Raw genomic sequence first — 17689 nt, 5'->3', positions numbered from 1 at the left:
CCTCTGCATCTGGGAGATGCATACGGCCACATCTGGGAGATGCATACGGCCATGCCCAGGTTAACCACCGACACATTTGCATTGGAGGTGTGGTATCATCACAACGTCTACAATGTTAGATTTTGGTGGTACTGTTTCTTTTGCCAGTTTGCGCCATCCGGGCCTTTTGTTTGTATCCCCTTCACGCTAGATTATGAGTCAATAAAAAGGACCCTTTATCTAAGACAAACAGATTTTGTATTATTATTTCCGGAGAAACACCAAAATAGAACAATTACAGAAAGCACGGCACAATCAGGTATGGTCTATTTCAAAGGCTATGGTCATGCGAGTGAAAAGTGGGTAATCTAAAGCTTTAATTGTTGGGTCTGATCACCAGTGCTGAAGCAGCATATAAACATATATCCATACCCTTCAGGTAACTGAAGGATGGTGGTGCATGACCCCAGCTGTTCTGAATCATATATCTGGTATAACTCGGGTATCTTCGAAAGGTTTCGTAGTGTCCCTGCTTCATTTCCGGGGTTCGAAGTCATCGTCAACATCATATGCAGGGTTGCATAAGCATCTAAATAGCCTGCCAATTCCCTGTACAACAACATTTTTGAACTTATCTCACTAAACATATTTGAATGTGTAACGTATACATATGTTTGTATGGTTGTTGAAAAATTGCCTGAGTAAGCGCGGGAGTCCGATATGTCACTGTCTGTGATGCCTCCTCGTCTGAACTTTCATCAGAGCTGCTGTCATCGTCGAGAATGGTTGGCTTTGATGGCCCTGGTAATGCCTCCTTTTCCCTCTATTCTCATTCAAGTTGATCAAAGATGGAATTTATGAAATGAAATATACTTAATTCAGGTTTGTTTATTTACACATGTAGCACAGGAATTATCGGAAAGAAAACGTGAAACAAATGTACCTGAAATATTTTTCCGAGATTTCTCAAGGCCATTGCACGGGCCTTGAGATCCTCTTTCTTGACATTATTTTCATGCAGCACCTGTGAAGAAGTCAAAAACTTGTCAAATCATATTGTTGTACTACTAGTAACAGATTAATATGGGAGTATTTCAGTAAGGAAGACGCACATACCATTTCACAGACATGTAGGAGCGTGACTTCAATATCCACAACGTTGAGCTTCCAAATTGAACTCATCATCAGGTCCTTGTTCATTCTCATCTGCATGTCGACGTCCTTCTCGGTGGCAGCGCCGCCGTCCTTGGCGCTCTGCCGGCACGCCTCCTCTTGCAGCTGCAGCAGCTGCAGAGCTCCTGCATTGTTCTTTTCGCCCCTTAATCAGTCGGCAACTTCAACCATCACAGCCATGGCAACAATTGGGGAAGTTTTCACCTTTCGCTGCCGTGATCTGTGATCTCCAGAGGTGGCCCTTGTTCCTCACCCACTCGGTCAGGAATGGAACTCCCAGGTACATGGCCTTCTTGCCGAGCTCCTTGGCGGCTTGTCGGGAGTAAACGTATCCGATGGTGCGACGAATGTCCAGTGCGTATGCTGTGAGCAGCAAAGCATTTCACAAAGATTCAGATGAAACCCATCAAGAGAAGAACACAACTGTAGTTTGTATGGATCATCATACTGACAAGTGCTGGAAAGCCTTTTCGCCTCAGATTCGGCACGATGAACGAATCCTTCCGTGTCACCACTCACATACTGCGAGAGGAATTTATTGAGGAATCTAGCTAGCTTCTCTTCTCGTTCCCTTTGTACACCCTTCATCAGAGCAGTGTTTTTCAGAGTGGGATACAAAATGGTTTGGGCAAAACAGTGGGCGTCTACCACAGATACGTATGTGCCTACCTTGAGCCTGTCCTGGAGCTTCTCGGCGCTGCCGTTGTCGCCGCTGGCCATCTCTGAGGAAGCCATGGTTGCCATTGCAAGATGCCCAATGTAGTCCTCGAACAGCTCGCTCCCGAACAGGAGGGTGAAGACCAGAGCACCATCTAGAATGTTGTCCCTGAAAAGCAGAAAAATGTTGTCAGAGTGAAGCTTGAATTGCTGCTTCCGAGCTGTGTTTCATCTGGGGTTGGATCAACTGGGGCAGGCAGACACCTGGATATGCTGGTCTTGCCATAGCCGTCGTAGGCCTTTCTCTGCAAAGGGTCACTCAGGACCTGGTAGGCCTCTCCAAGAGCCTACATATATAGCACCATAACAACAAGAAGCTCAACACCCACCCACTAAAGAAATCAAAGCAACCGATCCTGCTACAATATCGAGTTGAGTCGAGCCAGACGTAGCAAGAACCTGAAACTTGTCGGACGCCTGCGGATCGTCGGGGTTTTTGTCAGGATGCACCTGCCTCGCCTGAAGACAAGACAGGAAACAAAACCTCCAAATCAGCAAGCTAGCGGAAAGCGACAACAATGCGCTAGGCAGGCAGGTAAAAGGGGGACCTTGATGTAGTAGGCCTTGCGGATCTCGTCGTCCGAGGCGGCGGGGCTGACGCCGAGCGCGTCGTAGTACTCGGTCTCCTTCGCCATGGCGGCCGCCGCTCCCTGTCAAAGAAGAACTCTCCCGGAACGGAACAGGAAACCACCAGAGCAGAGGATGGAAGTGGTGGTCTGGTGGAGGAAGAAGAGTAAAGGAGAGCCGCATCATCACCATTCATTGCGCAACGAGGTGGGGAGCCACCCTCCACAGGCCACCGGGCCATCTTTATCTTTCCAGTGACGCACAGCGCGGCGCGGCCGGGGGGAGCATTAAACAAATCGCCGGGCGGCAGTGGTGGTGGAATGGAACGTGGCATAGCATTTTTATTTCTTGAGATGTCCTTCTTTCTCCGGGGAGCACCGGATCAAGAGTTCATTCTACTCTTATTCATGCGTCGTTGCTTGACCAGAACTTATTTGCAAACCAATGATATACACCAATTGAAGCTGTGCGCAAGGAATAATAATAAGGGCATCGCTTCAGCATCCGTCCGTAAATGAAGGACCAGTCCGCAAACGCTGATGCGAGAACCAGCCATCTAATGCAGTTTTATCTATGCCTGCCAGTAAATGACATTTTGAAATTCAAGTAAAGTCCGGGCATTCATCTGCTCCCCGCCCGCCATTCGCATCCGGACAAGCCGAGGCGAAGAAAACTCCGAGAAGAGAAGCGGCGCCGCGTTTACGTCGGTGATGTAAGGCACTTGCACTACGATGTTGTCGTGGACTTCCTACCAAGCTGCTTGGCAGCGTACAAGTACTGAGCCTTGTAATGCTTCAGCCATGGCGGCGTATGTACGGTGGGCGACACTATCGGGGCACCGCGGCACGAGCCCCGACCTCCATCTCGTTCGCGACCAGCACGCCCACCGCCACGTCCGCCACCAGCATGCCCTCCACCGGTCTTTTGTTTCTTGAGCTTCTCCTTATTTGTGGCCTTCACTTTGACACGACAATTTTGCCGCATCGCCGAGTTGATCTTCCGGCCTAACGTGATGCTCGGATCCTCCTGCACCTCCACCACCTCCAACTCCGGCAGGCTATGCTCCGATTCCAAGCGTCGATGTGAGAGGGAAGGTAGGATAAAAGGATGTGAATTGGGTGGAGAGCGGCGAGATGGAAGAAGAGTGGGGGGTTTTGCTGCGAAAACAGGGCGGGCAGCTATAAAAGTGCGGGCTCCGCCTTCCTTTTGGGTGGGCCAGGGGTGTCAGCGTCTGACGTGTTTCGTGTCCGGACTCTAGCAATCCCCCACGCTTGGTTTCAGTTTGTAAAAAAATATGATCCGGACTGCTCCGCGGACGGATAAGGATCGACATTGGATGAAATTCGGGCTTCGGATCGAATACGCCGTGCCCTAATACATCTAAACTCATCAAGATAAACCATGCCAAATTGTTCCTACTTTTGAAACACGGGATCCGTGTTGGAAACGAATATTTTGGCAATGCAACTCGATGTATTGATCGGTGCATAGCGCATGTATATATGGAGTACAAGGTGGGCCACAACCTCAACTATACAATGACTAGGAGGTGGGCCGGACTATACAATATACATGCACAAACCATATATTCAACACCCCCCGTAGTCGAAGCGTCGCCGGAGACGCAAAGACTGGACCTGAACTCCTCGAAAACAGAAGTAGGCAGTCCTTTTGTCATAACATCGGCAAACTGTTGCGCCGTCGGGACGTGGAGGATCCGGATGCGCCCAAGGGCCACCTGCTCATGAACAAAGTGTATGTCGAGCTCAATGTGCTTCGTTCGTCGATGATGGACCGGGTTGGCGGAGAGGTACACGACGGAGACGTTGTCGCAGTAGACGAGTGTAACGCCCTTGATGCGACTATATCTCCCACGTGTCGAGGCACGACTTAGAGGCATAATCGCATTGAAGGCATATGTCGCAAGTGAGGTAATCTTCACACAACCCATGTAATATAATAAGGGAAAGAGATACATAGTTGGCTTACAATCGCCACTTCACCCAATTACATGAACAAAGCATTACATCAATCAGATACACTCAAGGCCCGACTACGGAGCCAAAATAAAAGAAGAACCCCAAATGCGACAAAAGGTCCCCGATCGACCCCAACTGGGCTCCACTACTGATCAACTAGAACGAAACCACACAAAGGACAAGATCTTCATCGAGCTCCTCCTGAGCTTGATTGCGTCATCTGCACGGTCTCATCGGCACCTGCAAACTGGTTTTGGAAGTATCTGTGAGCCACAGGGACTCAGCAACCTCGCACCCTCGCGATCAAGACTATTTAAGCTTATGGGTAAGGTAAAGGTATGAGGTGGAGCTGCAGCAAGCGACTAGCATATATGGTGGCTAATCTATTCGCAAAAGAGAGCGAGAAGAGAAGGCAAAGCATGGTCGATAAAAGTATGATCAAGAAGTGATCCTGGACTACCTACGTCAAACATAACTCCAACAACCGTGTTCACTTCCCGGACTCTGCCGGAAAGAGACCATCACGGTTACACACGCGGTTGATGTATTTTAATTAAGGTCAAGTTCAGGTTTTCTACAACCGGACGTTAACAAATTCCCATCTGCCCATAACCGCGGGCACGGCTTTCGAAAGTTCAAATCCCTGCAGGGGTGTCCCAACTTAGCCCATAACAAGCTCTCACGGTCAACGAAGGAATAGACCTCCACCCGAGACGTTCCGATCAGGCTCGGTATCCCGCTACAACAAGACATTTCGACAGGGTAAAACTAAACCAGCAACACCGCCCGATGTGCCGACATCCTGATAGGAGCTGCACATATCTCGTTCTCAGGGCAACACCGGATAAGCAATCCGTACAACTAAAACCAGCCCTCGAGTTTCCTCGAGGTGGCGCTGCAAGGGGCTCTAGTTTGGACCAACACTTAGACAAGCACTGGCCCGGGGGGGGGGGTAAAATAAAGATGACCCTCGGGATGCGCGACTCCCAAGGGGAAAAGGCTGGGTGGCGAATGGTAAAACCAATGTTGGGCATTGCTGGAAAAGCTTTACTTAAGGCGAACTGTCAAGGGGTTCCCATAATAGCCCAACCGCGTGAGGAACGCAAAATCCGGGAACATAACACCGATATGACGGAAACTAGGGCGGCAAGAGTGGAACAAAACACCAGGCATAAGGCCGAGCCTTCCACCCTTTACCAAGTATATAGATGCATTAATTAAATAAGATATATAGTGATATCCCAACAAGTAAGTAAATGTTCCAACAAGGAACGGCCTCCAATCTTCACCTGCAACTAGCAACGCTATAAGAGGGGCTGAGCAAAGCGGTAACATAGCCAATCAACGGTTTGCTAGGACATGGTGGGTTAGAGGTTTGACATGGCAACTTGGGAGGCTGACAAGCAAATGGTAGGCATCGCAGCATTGGCATAGCAAGAGCGAGCAAACTAGCATAGCAAAGATAGTAGTGATTTCAAGGGTATGATCATCTTGCCTGAAATCCCGCAAGGAAGAAGAACGAGTCCATGAAGAAGATAAACGGACGTAGACGAACGGATCCTCACAACACGACGTTACCGGAACCAACCCGAAGAAGCAACACCGGAAAGAAGCAAACAATCATGGTAAACAACCACCACATAGACATGGCATGATGCACAAACAAGTATGATGCATGTCATGGCAAAGTGCACAAGCAATCCTACAAATTAATTGGAGCTCAATATGCATCGGGATGCATATTGACAAAACACCACATCAATTATTTAGTTCTCTCTTGTTTATGTACCCAACAATATTAAATGTTATTAAACAGGGCAAGAGGGTGAAGCAAATGAAAACTACCTATCTAGTCAAGGTTAAATGAGGCCGGAAGCAACGAACAACAATTCCGGAAACTCCCCATGAGCACATTATAAATTTGGTACTGTTCTGCCCTAAACACAATTTTAGAGTTGTTAAACATGCAAGATGATGCCACCATGTTAAACTAGGCAAAATTCTACCCCATTTACATATAAAGATTATTAAAATCCGAGTTACGGTTATTTAGTTATGAATAAAATCATTTTAACATGGCATAGGAGCAAATTAATGCAAACAGCATTTTAAATATTTTAAACATAGATGAAGGTTGGATATTATTAATCTACACAAAATTCTGAGCAAGTTTCATATATAAAACATTTTAATCCGATGCACGGTTAGTGAGTTTTTAAATGCATGAATATGAGGGTCTAAACTGCAAAACTACTGTCTCAGGATAATAGACAAATCGTCCAGACGCTGGAAAAAACATGCATCGGGCCGAATCTGAGGAAGCCCAACAGCGAGGAAAAAAAATAGAGGAGGGGGGGATCTGGGGTCGGCTCACCCAGTGGGCCTTGGCCCGGTTCGCTGGAGAGGCCACGGCAGGCCGGATCTGACGAAGGGGAGGCGCGCTGGGCCGGAGGCGAGCGAGGCTGGACCGCGGGGAGGACGACTGGGCCGGCGCGGTGCGGATCTGGCCCGGCTGGCCTGGCGCTGCGCTGCGCTGCGCTGGTCGGGGAAGCAGGCCGGCGATGAAGGGCCGGACAAAGGGGAGCTGGGCCTGGTGCGGAGGCTGGGCCGGACCAGGTCGCGATCAACGGCGGACGCGCTCGTCGTCCTCCTCGACAGGAGAAAGAGCGAGGCCATGGCGGCGGCGGTGGTGGCTCGATCCGGCGACGGCGGCCGGCGTCAGGAGCGGGGAAGGTAGGGACGGACGGGAATGGCCTGGAGGGGCTCGGGGCGCTGCGGATCCGAGGAGGATGGCGCCGGATCCAGCCAGGGCCAGGCTGTGGAGGTACGGCGACGTGCGGCAGACGGCGGCTCCGGCCGGCGAGCTCAACGGCGGTGGAGCAAGGACAGCGAGGCGCGAGGCGCTGGCGACGGGCGACGCTCGGGCTGGGTGGCGGCGCGGTCGGGCTCGCGCGGGCCAGATCTGGGCCCCGCGGGCCGGCGGCGAAGTGGGCGTAGGGGAGGTGAGGTGGCGGCTTCTGATTGGAGGATAGGGGCGGCGGGGCTGATGTGACGCCTTCTGATTGGCTGGAGTGAGGTGGCGCGCGGGGGCGGACATGTCCGGTGCAGCGCGGACGCGTCCGGTGGCGCGGGGAGGAGTGGATCTAGGGTTTAGACTGCGAAATGATCCGAAATTTCGGGGAGGGGTGCTCTTTTATAGGTAGAGGGAGCTAGGAGAGTCCAAATGAGGTGTGGTTTTTGGCCACGCGATCGTGATCGAACGACCGAGATGATGGAGCAGAGTTAGGTGGGTTTTGGGCCAAATTGGAAGGGTGTTGGGCTGCAACACACACGAGACCTTTTCGGTCCCTCGGTTAACCGTTGGAGTATCAAACGAAGTCCAAATGGTACGAAACTTGACAGGCGGTCTACCGGTAGTAAACCAAGGCCGCTTGGCAAGTCTCGGTCCAATCCGGAAATGTTTAATGCCCACACACAAAAGAAAGGTAGAAATGACCACCGGAGAAGAATGAAGCGCCGGATTGCGAAACGGACAACGGGGAAAAAGCTCGGATGCATGAGACGAACACGTATGCAAATGAAATGCGCATGATGACATGATATGCAATGCATGACACGCAAGCCATGCCAAAGCAACAACAGCGAATAACTGATCGACACTTGGCACATCGGTCTCGGGGCGTTACAACGAGTGTGGCCTTGTGAACATCACAAAGCAACTCCTGGAGCAGCCGACGAAGCCAAGAGCATTCGGCAACGGCGTTAGCCACTGCCCGATACTCTGCCTCGGCACTTGAGCGAGAGACTGTGGGCTGTCGCTTGGAAGACCAAGAGATCAAAGACGGCCCAAGGTAGACACAGTACCCCGAAGTGGAGCGCCGTGTGTCCGGGCAGCCAGCCCAGTCCGCATCAGAGTAGGCGACGAGGTCGGTAGAGGCGGAGGCCGTCAGTGTAAGTCCCATGGACGTAGTGCCGCGTATGTAACGGAGGATACGCTTCACCAAGGTCCAGTGAGAGTCACGCGGAGCATGCATGTGAAGACAGGCCTGATGAACGGCATACTACAAGTTGGGGCGCGTCAGAGTGAGGTACTGCAAGGCACCCACAATGGAGCGATAGAAGGCCGCGTCGGATGCGAGAGAGCCCTCCAGAGTTGAAACCTTGGCCTTGGTGTCAACAGGCGTGGGAGCAGGCTTGCAGTTAAGCATGCCGACATGATCGAGAAGCTCATGGGTGTAACGCTGCTGGTGCAGAAAGAACCCATCTGGCCGTCGAACCACCTCAATGCCGAGGAAGTAGTGGAGGGGCCCCAAGTCCTTCAGGGCAAACTCATCGCGAAGACGAGCAGTAAGCCGCTGGAGAAGCGCGACAGTGGAAGCCGTCAGGATGATGTCGTCGACGTAGAGCAACAAGTAGGCCGTGTCAACCCCGTGATGGTACACAAAGAGGGACGCGTCAGAGCGGGTCGATGTAAATCCGAGCATCTGCAGGAAGGCAGCGATGCGCTGGTACCAGGCCCGAGGCGCCTGCTTTAACCCGTAAAGAGAACGGGAGAGCAAGCACACATGGTTCGAATGTGTGGCGTCGACGAAGCCGGTGGGCTGCTCACAAAACACCTGCTCGGCGAGGTGGTCGTGCAAGAAGGCGTTGGAGACGTCCAACTGATGCACGGGCCAAGCTCGGGAGACGGCCAGCTGAAGCACGGTGCGGATCGTGCCCGGTTTAACAACCGGAGCAAAAGTGTCGGTGAAGTCCATGCCCGCACATTGCCAAAAGCCTCGAACCACCCAGCGAGCTTTGTAGCGCTCGAGAGTCCCGTCGGGATGAGTCTTATGCCGAAAGACCCACTTGCCCGTGATGATGTTGGCACGAGGTGGCCGAGGGACAAGCTGCCAGGTGCGGTTCCGTTGGAGCGCATCGAACTCTTCCTGCATCGCAGCGAGCCAATGAGGGTCCCGAAGGGCGGCTCGAGCTGACGATGGGAGAGGGGACGGCTCGGAGACGGAAGCGGCGAGAAGATACTCATCGCTGGTGTACCGCGTACTCGGGCGGAAGGTACCGGCCCAAGAGCGAGTCATCGGGCGGGACAGCGAGTCCGGGGCGACGGGCGAGGACGAAGAAGAGCCCACCGCCACTGATGCCGCGGGTGAGACCGTGGGCGAGGCCGCCGGCGAGGGCGCGGGGGGTGCCGAGGAGGGGTGCAGCCCCTAAGGAAACCGGCCGGGGAGGAACTCGACCCGGGGCACGGGGGGCACCCTCAAAGCCAGGAGGCGGCCCGAGAGAAGCGCCCGAGCGGCCGTCACCAAGAGCGGGCAAGGCCGCAACATCCGAAGGTACCTGCTGAAACGGAAAAACCATCTCATCAAAGTAAACGTGTCGGGAAGTGATGACCCGATGTGAGTAGGATCATAGCAGTGGTAGCCTTTGGTGTTGGGGGGGTAGCCGAGAAAAATACAGGCCACGGACCATGGTGCGAGCTTATGAGAAGTAGTGGAAGAGATGCTAGGGTAGCACAAGAAACCGAAAATGCGAAACTCGGTGTAGGAAGGTGGCGTGCCGAACAAAAGATGATGAGGAGCAAAATTCCCGCGAGGCCAGAAACGTGGTGGCACATTGGCGTGAAAGAGGAGGGTGCGAACGCAGTCATTAAGAGTGCGAAGCACGCGCTCAGCGCGGCCATTTTGTTGCGAAGTGTATGGGCAAGTGAGACGAAAAATCGTGTCGTGTGTGGCGAGAAGGTTGCGGATTGCAAGATTATCGAACTCCTTCTCGTTGTCTGTTTGCAACGCATGAATGGGGCGACCAAACTGCGTGGAGACATAGGAGTAGAATGCGGTGAGAGTGTCAACAGAATCCGACTTTCGCCGCAACGGGAAGGTCCACACATAGTGCGAAAAATCATCAAGGACAACAAGATAATAGAGATAGCTCGTGTTACTTGCAACAGGAGAGGTCCAAACATCACTATCAATTAACTCAAATGGGTATGAAGCAACATGCGAGGAAGTGCTAAAGGGTAAACGAGTATGTTTGCTGAGACGACAAGCATGACAAGTGTGATCGTCGATCTTATTACACATGAATGAAAAACTGCGAAGAATATGACGAAGGGTGGCAGGATTGGGATGACCGAGACGAGCATGCCAAAGGTCCACTCCAGCGGAAAGCGCCATGGGTGCAGCGACGGAGGATGTGGAGGAGTGGACCGGGTAGAGATCGTCGGGGCTGTCACATCGGTGAAGCACCATCCGGGTACGTGCATCCTTAACAGAAAAGCCAAACATGCCAAATTCAACGGTGATAGGATTTTCACGTGTAAGAGAACGAACAGAAACAGGATTTTTAATGATGTCAGGTGAAACGAGTATGTTAGAAAGATGTAGTGGAACGGAGTTAGAAGGAAAAGTAGCATGGCCGACATGAGTGATGGGCATGATAGAACCGTCGCCCACGGTAATGCGAGCAGCAGTGTGAACAGGGTGAGCGATAAGAAGGTTATCGGGGTTGGCGGTCATGTGAGTCGTGGCTCCGGTGTCCATGTACCAGTCGCCACCGCCGGTGTACTGCTGTGGCGTGGGGGCGGTGTGGAGGGCCGCTAGTAGCGCGGGGTCCCATGGTGCCGGCGGGAGGGCCGGGGCCGACGGCAGAGGCTGTGGCGGCGGCGCCACGAGCCCACCGGCCGGAGGCAGCCCATAGGCCGCCAAGGGGCCGTAGAGCGGCGCCGGCGGATACGCCTGAGGGGCCGCGTACAGAGCCTGATGAGGGGCCGGGCGGGCGCCAAAAACACCGGGTACGGGGGCGCGCGGTATGGGCATGAAGTATGCGTGAACAACCCCCGTCCAGGGGTTCTGGCCGGCCTGCCAAGGCGCCGGCGGGAGCGGGTGCTGCGGCTGGCGCGGCGCCCCGCCATGGGCAGCTGGCGGCTGCTGCTGCTGCTTGCGGCCACCTCGGCCGCGACGCCCGCCCCGGCACTGCTCCTGCTCGGCGGGGGGTGGCGGAGGGGCCTACGGCGGCGCGGGATATGGGAACCCGGGCGGCGGATGCACGTGGAGGGGCCCCTGAGCGGGCCGCGGCGGGGGAGCCGGAGCAGTGGGCGGCGCACCGCCGCGGGTTCCGGCGGTGAGAGCCGTATGGGTGGCCCGGGCGCGCGACATCCGCATCCTCTTCTCCTCCAGCTTCAGGTACGCGACGATCTTGGGGAAGGTCGGGTTGGTGATGAGAGGGATGTTGGAGGCGGCGTTCCCGAAGTCTTCGTTCAGGCCGGCGATGAGAGTGTTGAGGAGGAGCTCGTCAGAGACCTTCTCGCCGAGGTCACGGAGCTCGTCGACAAGCTTCTTGAGGCGCATGCAATAATCGTCGACCGACGAGTCAAGCTGCTGGCACCCAAAAAACTCGCTGTGCAAGAAAACCTTGCGTTGGAGCGCTTTGTCGGTGAAGAGGCCATTGAGCTTAGTCCAAACGGCGTGAGCGTCATCATTGGCGGAGACCACCGTGTGGAAGAGGTCCTTCGGGATGGTGGTGTAGAACCAGCGGATAAGAGTGGCGTCGATGGACGTCCACTCCTCATCGTCCTCCATGAAGCGGGAGTCCACGGAGCCATCGATGTGATCCCGGAGATTGTACTCACGGAACACAAGGGAGAAGTACGTCTTCCAGGCATAGTAGGTGGAGGTGAGTTGATCTAGGACGACGGGAACCCGAGCGAGGATATTGAGATCACGGATGACAACGGGATCGGGGCCGTCGAAGGGGTTGGTGTGGCGGCTGCGGGTGATACCGGTGGAACCCAGGGAGGCCATGGTCGAGATGTTGGAAATATGCCCTAGAGGCAATAATAAAATGGTTATTATTATATTTCTTTGTTCATGATAATTTTCTATTGTTCATGCTATAATTGTCTTATCCGGAAATCGTAATACATGTGTGAATACATAGACCACAACACGTCCCTAGTGAGCCTCTAGTTAACTAGCTCGTTGATCAAAAGATAGTCATGGTTTCCTGACTATGGACATTGGGTGTCATTGATAACGGGATCACATCATTAGGAGAATGATGTGATGGACAAGTCCCAATCCTAAGCATAGCTCAAAGATCGTATAGTTCGTTTGCTGTAGCTTTTCTGAATGTCAAGTATCATTTCCTTAGACCATGAGATTGTGCAACTCCCGGATACCGTAGGAGTGCCTTGGGTGTGCCAAACATCACAACGTAATTGGGTGACTATAAAGGTACATTACAGGTATCTCCGAAAGTGTCTGTTGGGTTGGCACGAATCGAGACTGGGATTTTTCACTCCGTATGACGGAGAGGTATCTCTGGGCCCACTCGGTAATGCATCATCATAATGAGCTCAATGTGATCAAGTGGTTGATCACGGGATCATGCATTACGGTATGAGTAAAGTGACTTGCCGGTAACGAGACTGAACAAGGTATTGGGATACCGACGATCGAGTCTCGAGCAAGTAACATACCGATTGACAAAGGGAATTGTATACGGATTGATTGAATCCTCGACATCGTGGTTCATCCGATGAGATCATCGTGGAGCATGTGGGAGCCAACATGGGTATCCAGATCCCGCTATTGGTTATTGACCGGAGAGTCATCTCGGTCATGTCTACATGTCTCCCGAACCCGTAGGGTCTACACACTTAAGGTTCGGTGACGCTAGGGTTGTTAGGAAGACTTGTATGTGATTACCGAATGTTGTTCGGAGTCCCGGATGAGATCCCGGACGTCACGAGGAGTTCTGGAATGGTCCGGAGGTAAAGATTTATATATGGGAAGTTGTCATACGGTCGCCGGAAAGATTCGGGGGCATATCGGTATTGTACCGGGGCCACCGGAGGGGTTCCGGGGGTCCACCGGGAGGGTCCACCTCTTCCGGGGGGCCTTATGGGCTGTATGGAGAAGGGAACCAGCCCAAGTGGGCTGGGGCGCCACACCCCCCTAGGGCCCATGCGCCTAGGGTTTGGGGGAAACCCTAAGGGGGGGGGGCGCCCCCTTGCTTGGGGGGCAAGCCCCCCTCCCCTTGGCCGCCGCCCCCCCTCTAGATCTCATCTAGAGGGGCCGCCCCCCCTTCCCCTTCCCCTATAAATAGAGGGGTGAGGGGAGGGCTGCATACAACATCCAAGGCGCAGCCCCTCCCCTCCCCAACACATCTCCTCCTTCATAAGAGCTTGGCGAAGCCCTGCCGGAGTACTGCAGCTTCACCACCACCACGCTGTCGTGCTGCTATTGGAGCCCTCTTCCTCAACCTCTCCGTCCTCCTTGATGGATCAAGGCGCGGGAGACATCCTCGCTCCGTACGTGTGTTGAACGCGGAGGTGCCGTCCGTTCGGCGCTAGGATCTTCGGTGATTTGGATCACGACGAGTACGACTCCATCAACCCCGTTCTCTTGAACGCTTCCGCTCGTGATCTGCAAGGGTATGTAGATGCACTCCTCTCTCCCTCGTTGCTAGATGACTCCATAGATAGATCTTGGTGATGCGTAGAAAATTTTAAAATTCTGCTACGTTCCCCATCAGTGGTATCAGAGCTTGGTCTATGCGTAGTTACTATGCACGAGTAGAACACAAAGTAGTTGTGGGCGTCGATATTGTCAATTATCTTGCCGTTACTAGTCTTATCTTGATTCGGCGGCATCGTGGGATGAAGCGGCCCGGACCAACCTTACACGTACGCTTACGTGAGACCGGTTTCACCGACTGACATGCACTAGTTGCATAAGGTGGCTGGCGGGTGTCTCTCTCTCCCACTTTAGTCGGATCGGATTCGATGAACAGGGTCCTTATGAAGGGTAAATAGAAATTGGCAATTCACGTTGTGGTTTTGGCGTAGGTAAGAAACGTTCTTGCTAGAATCCTATAGCAACCACGTAAAAACTTGCAATAACAATTAGAGGATGTCTAACTTGTTTTTGCAGCAAGTGCTTTGTGATGTGATATGGCCAAAGGATGTGATGATTGATATATGTGATGTATGAGATGATCATGTTCTTGTAATAGGAATCACGACTTGCATGTCGATGAGTATGACAACCGGCAGGAGCCATAGGAGTTGTCTTTATTTATTTATGACTTGCGTGTCAACATAAACGTCATGTATTTACTTTACTTTATTGCTAAAGCGTTAGCCATAGTAGTAGAAGTAATAGATGACGTGACAACTTCAAGAAGACACGATGATGGAGATCATGGTGTCATGCCGGTGACAACGATGATCATGGAGCCCCGAAGATGGAGATCAAAGGAGCAAATGATATTGGCCATATCATGTCACTATTTGATTGCATGTGATGTTTATCATGTTTTACATCTTATTTTCTTAGAACGACGGTAGCTTAAATAAGATGATCCCTCGAATTAATTTCAAGAAAGTGTTCCCCCTAATTGTGCACCGTTGTGAAGGTTCGTTGTTTCGAGGCACCACGTGATGATCGGGTGTGATAGATTCTAACGTTCGAATACAACGGGTGTAAGCCAGATTTACACACGCAATACACTTAGGTTGACTTGACGAGCCTAGCATGTACAGACATGGCCTTGGAACACAGAAGACCGAAAGGTCGAGCATGAGTCGTATAGAAGATACGATCAACATGAAGATGTTCACCGATGTTGACTAGTCCGTCTCACATGATGATTGGACACGGCCTAGTTGACTCGGATCATGTTTCACTTAGATGACTAGAGGGATGTCTATCCGAGTGGGAGTTCATTGAGTAATTTGATTAGATGAACTTAATTATCATGAACTTAGTCTAAAATCTTTACAATATGTCTTGTAGATCAAATGGCCCACGTTGTCCTCAACTTCAACGCGTTCCTAGAGAAAACCAAGCTGAAAGACAATGGCAGCAACTATACGGACTGGGTCCGAAACCTGAGGATCATCCTCATAGCTGCCAAGAAAGATTATGTCCTAAAAGCACCGCTAGGTGACGCACCCGTCCCACAGAACCAAGACGTTATGAATGCTTGGCAGGCACGTGCTGATGATTACTCCCTCGTTCAGTGCGGCATGCTTTACAGCTTAGAACCAGGGCTCCAAAAGCATTTTGAGAGACACGGAGCATATGAGATGTTCGAAGAGCTGAAAATGGTTTTTCAAGCTCATGCCCGGGTCGAGAGATATGAAGTCTCCGACAAGTTCTTCAGCTGTAAGATAGAGGAAAATAGTTCTGTCAGCGAGCACATACTCACAATGTCTGGGTTGCATAACCGCTTGACTCAGCTGGGAGTTAATCTCCCGGATGACGCGGTCATTGACAGAATCCTTTAGTCACTTCCACCGAGCTACAAGAGCTTTGTGATGAACTTCAATATGCAGGGGATGGAAAAGACCATTCCTAAGGTATATTCAATGCTGAAATCAGCAGAGGTAGAAGTCAAAAAGGAACATCAAGTGTTGATGGTGAATAAAACCACTAAGTTCAAGAAAGGCAAGGGTAAAGAGAATTTCAAGAAGGACGGCAAGGGAGTTGCCGCGCCCGATAAGCAAGCTGCCGGGAAGAATCCAAAGAATGGACCCAAACCCGAGACTGAGTGCTTTTATTGCAAGGGAAGTGGTCACTGGAAGCGGAACTGCCCCAAATACTTAGCGGACAAGAAGGCCGACAACACTAAAGGTATATGTGATATACATGTAATTGATGTGTACCTTACCAGTACTCGTAGTAGCTCCTGGGTATTTGATACCGGTGCGGTTGCTCATATTTGTAACTCAAAACAGGAGCTGCGGAATAAACGGAGACTGGCGAAGGACGAGGTGATGATGCGCGTCGGGAATGGTTCCGAGGTCGATGTGATCGCCGTCGGCACGCTACCTCTACATTTACCTACGGGATTAGTTTTAAACCTCAATAATTGTTATTTAGTGCCAGCTTTGAGCATGAACATTGTATCAGGATCTCGTTTAATTCGAGATGGCTACTCATTTAAATCCGAGAATAATGGTTGTTCTATTTATATGAGAGATATGTTTTATGGTCATGCTCCGATGGTGAATGGTTTATTCTTAATGAATCTTGAGCGTAATGCTACACATATTCATAGCGTGAATACCAAAAGATGTAAGGTTGATAATGATAGTCCCACATACTTGTGGCACTGCCGCCTTGGTCACATAGGTGTCAAACGCATGAAGAAGCTCCATGCAGATGGACTTTTAGAGTCTCTTGATTATGAATCATTTGACACATGCGAACCATGCCTCATGGGTAAAATGACTAAGACTCCATTCTCAGGAACAATGGAGCGAGCAACCAACTTATTGGAAATCATACATACTGATGTGTGCGGTCCAATGAGTGTTGAGGCTCGCGGTGGCTATCGTTATGTTCTCACCCTCACTGATGACTTGAGTAGATATGGGTATGTCTACTTAATGAAACACAAGTCTGAGACCTTTGAAAAGTTCAAGGAATTTCAGAGTGAGGTTGAGAATCAACGTGACAGAAAAATCAAGTTTTTGCGATCAGATCGTGGAGGAGAATACTTGAGTCACGAATTTGGCACACACTTAAGAAAATGTGGAATAGTTTGACAACTCACGCCGCCTGGAACACCTCAGCGTAATGGTGTGTCCGAATGTCTTAATCGCACTCTATTGGATATGGTGCGATCTATGATGTCTCTTACCGATTTACCGCTATCATTTTGGGGCTATACTTTAGAGACTGCCGCATTCACTTTAAATAGGGCTCCATCAAAATCCGTTGATACGACACCGTATGAATTATGGTTTGGAAAGAAACCTAAACTGTCGTTTCTAAAAGTTTGGGGATGCGATGCTTATGTCAAGAAACTTCAACCTGAAAAGCTTGAACCCAAGTCGGAAAAATGCGTCTTCATAGGATACCCTAAAGAAACTGTTGGGTATACCTTCTACCTCAGATCCGAAGGCAAGATCTTTGTTGCCATGAACGGGTCCTTTCTAGAGAAAGAGTTTCTCTCGAAAGAAATAAGTGGGAGGAAAGTAGAACTTGATGTTCCTGAGGTGCCTGCACAAGAAAATGTTCCTGAGGTGCCTGCACCGACTAGAGAGGAAGTTGATGATGATGATCATGAAACTTCAGATCAAGTTGCTACTGAACTTCGTAGGTCCACGAGGACACGTTCCGCACCAGAGTGGTACGGCAACCCTGTCTTGGAAATCATGTTGTTAGACAACGGTGAACCTTCGAACTATGAAGAAGCGATGGCGGGCCCGGATTCCGACAAATGGCTGGAAAGTCATGAAATCCGAGATAGGATCCATGTATGAA

General features: G+C 51.3%; 1 protein-coding gene and 1 pseudogene across 2 annotated transcripts; both read right to left on the bottom strand.

Annotated features, from left to right (window-relative positions):
- Positions 1 to 214: 214 nt before the first annotated feature.
- On the bottom strand, positions 215 to 2692 carry LOC125520136 (DNAJ heat shock N-terminal domain-containing protein). 2 transcript variants are annotated; one of them, XM_087536353.1, is made up of 10 exons: positions 2418 to 2692; positions 2253 to 2328; positions 2074 to 2156; positions 1822 to 1978; positions 1605 to 1734; positions 1357 to 1515; positions 1096 to 1277; positions 923 to 1003; positions 677 to 802; positions 215 to 588 (listed from the first exon to the last, which is right to left on the bottom strand). In XM_087536353.1, exons 1-10 carry the CDS (start codon positions 2675 to 2677, stop codon positions 514 to 516), a joined length of 1329 nt encoding a protein of 442 aa, XP_087392479.1. In that variant the 5' UTR covers positions 2678 to 2692; the 3' UTR covers positions 215 to 513. The 2 variants fall into 2 exon arrangements, with proteins under 2 accessions (XP_087392479.1, XP_048540922.1); XM_048684965.2 differs by having other exon boundaries at positions 2269 to 2328; positions 2418 to 2646.
- Positions 2693 to 9437: 6745 nt separating this feature from the next.
- Positions 9438 to 12214, bottom strand: LOC147959883 (uncharacterized; annotated as a pseudogene).
- Between the last annotated feature and the right edge of the window lie 5475 nt (positions 12215 to 17689).

The sequence above is a fragment of the Triticum urartu genome, chromosome 7A (assembly GCF_056163025.1).
Source record: "Triticum urartu cultivar PI428250 chromosome 7A, HENAU_Tu73, whole genome shotgun sequence".
Taxonomy (NCBI): Eukaryota; Viridiplantae; Streptophyta; class Magnoliopsida; order Poales; family Poaceae; genus Triticum; species Triticum urartu.
This window is presented reverse-complemented; position numbering and strand designations above follow the sequence as displayed.

What these genes read in the sequence shown, in the direction of transcription:
- LOC125520136 (XM_087536353.1), bottom strand. Translation starts at nt 2,677, where the DNA reads ATGGCCCGGTGGCCTGTGGAGGGTGGCTCCCCACCTCGTTGCGCAATG. An exon ending in GGCAAGACCAGCATATCCAG is followed by an intron (nt 1,979 to 2,073) that starts GTGTCTGCCTGC and finishes TCTGCTTTTCAG; the next exon opens with GGACAACATTCTAGATGGTG. An exon ending in GGACTCCCGCGCTTACTCAG is followed by an intron (nt 589 to 676) that starts GCAATTTTTCAA and finishes GTTGTTGTACAG; the next exon opens with GGAATTGGCAGGCTATTTAG.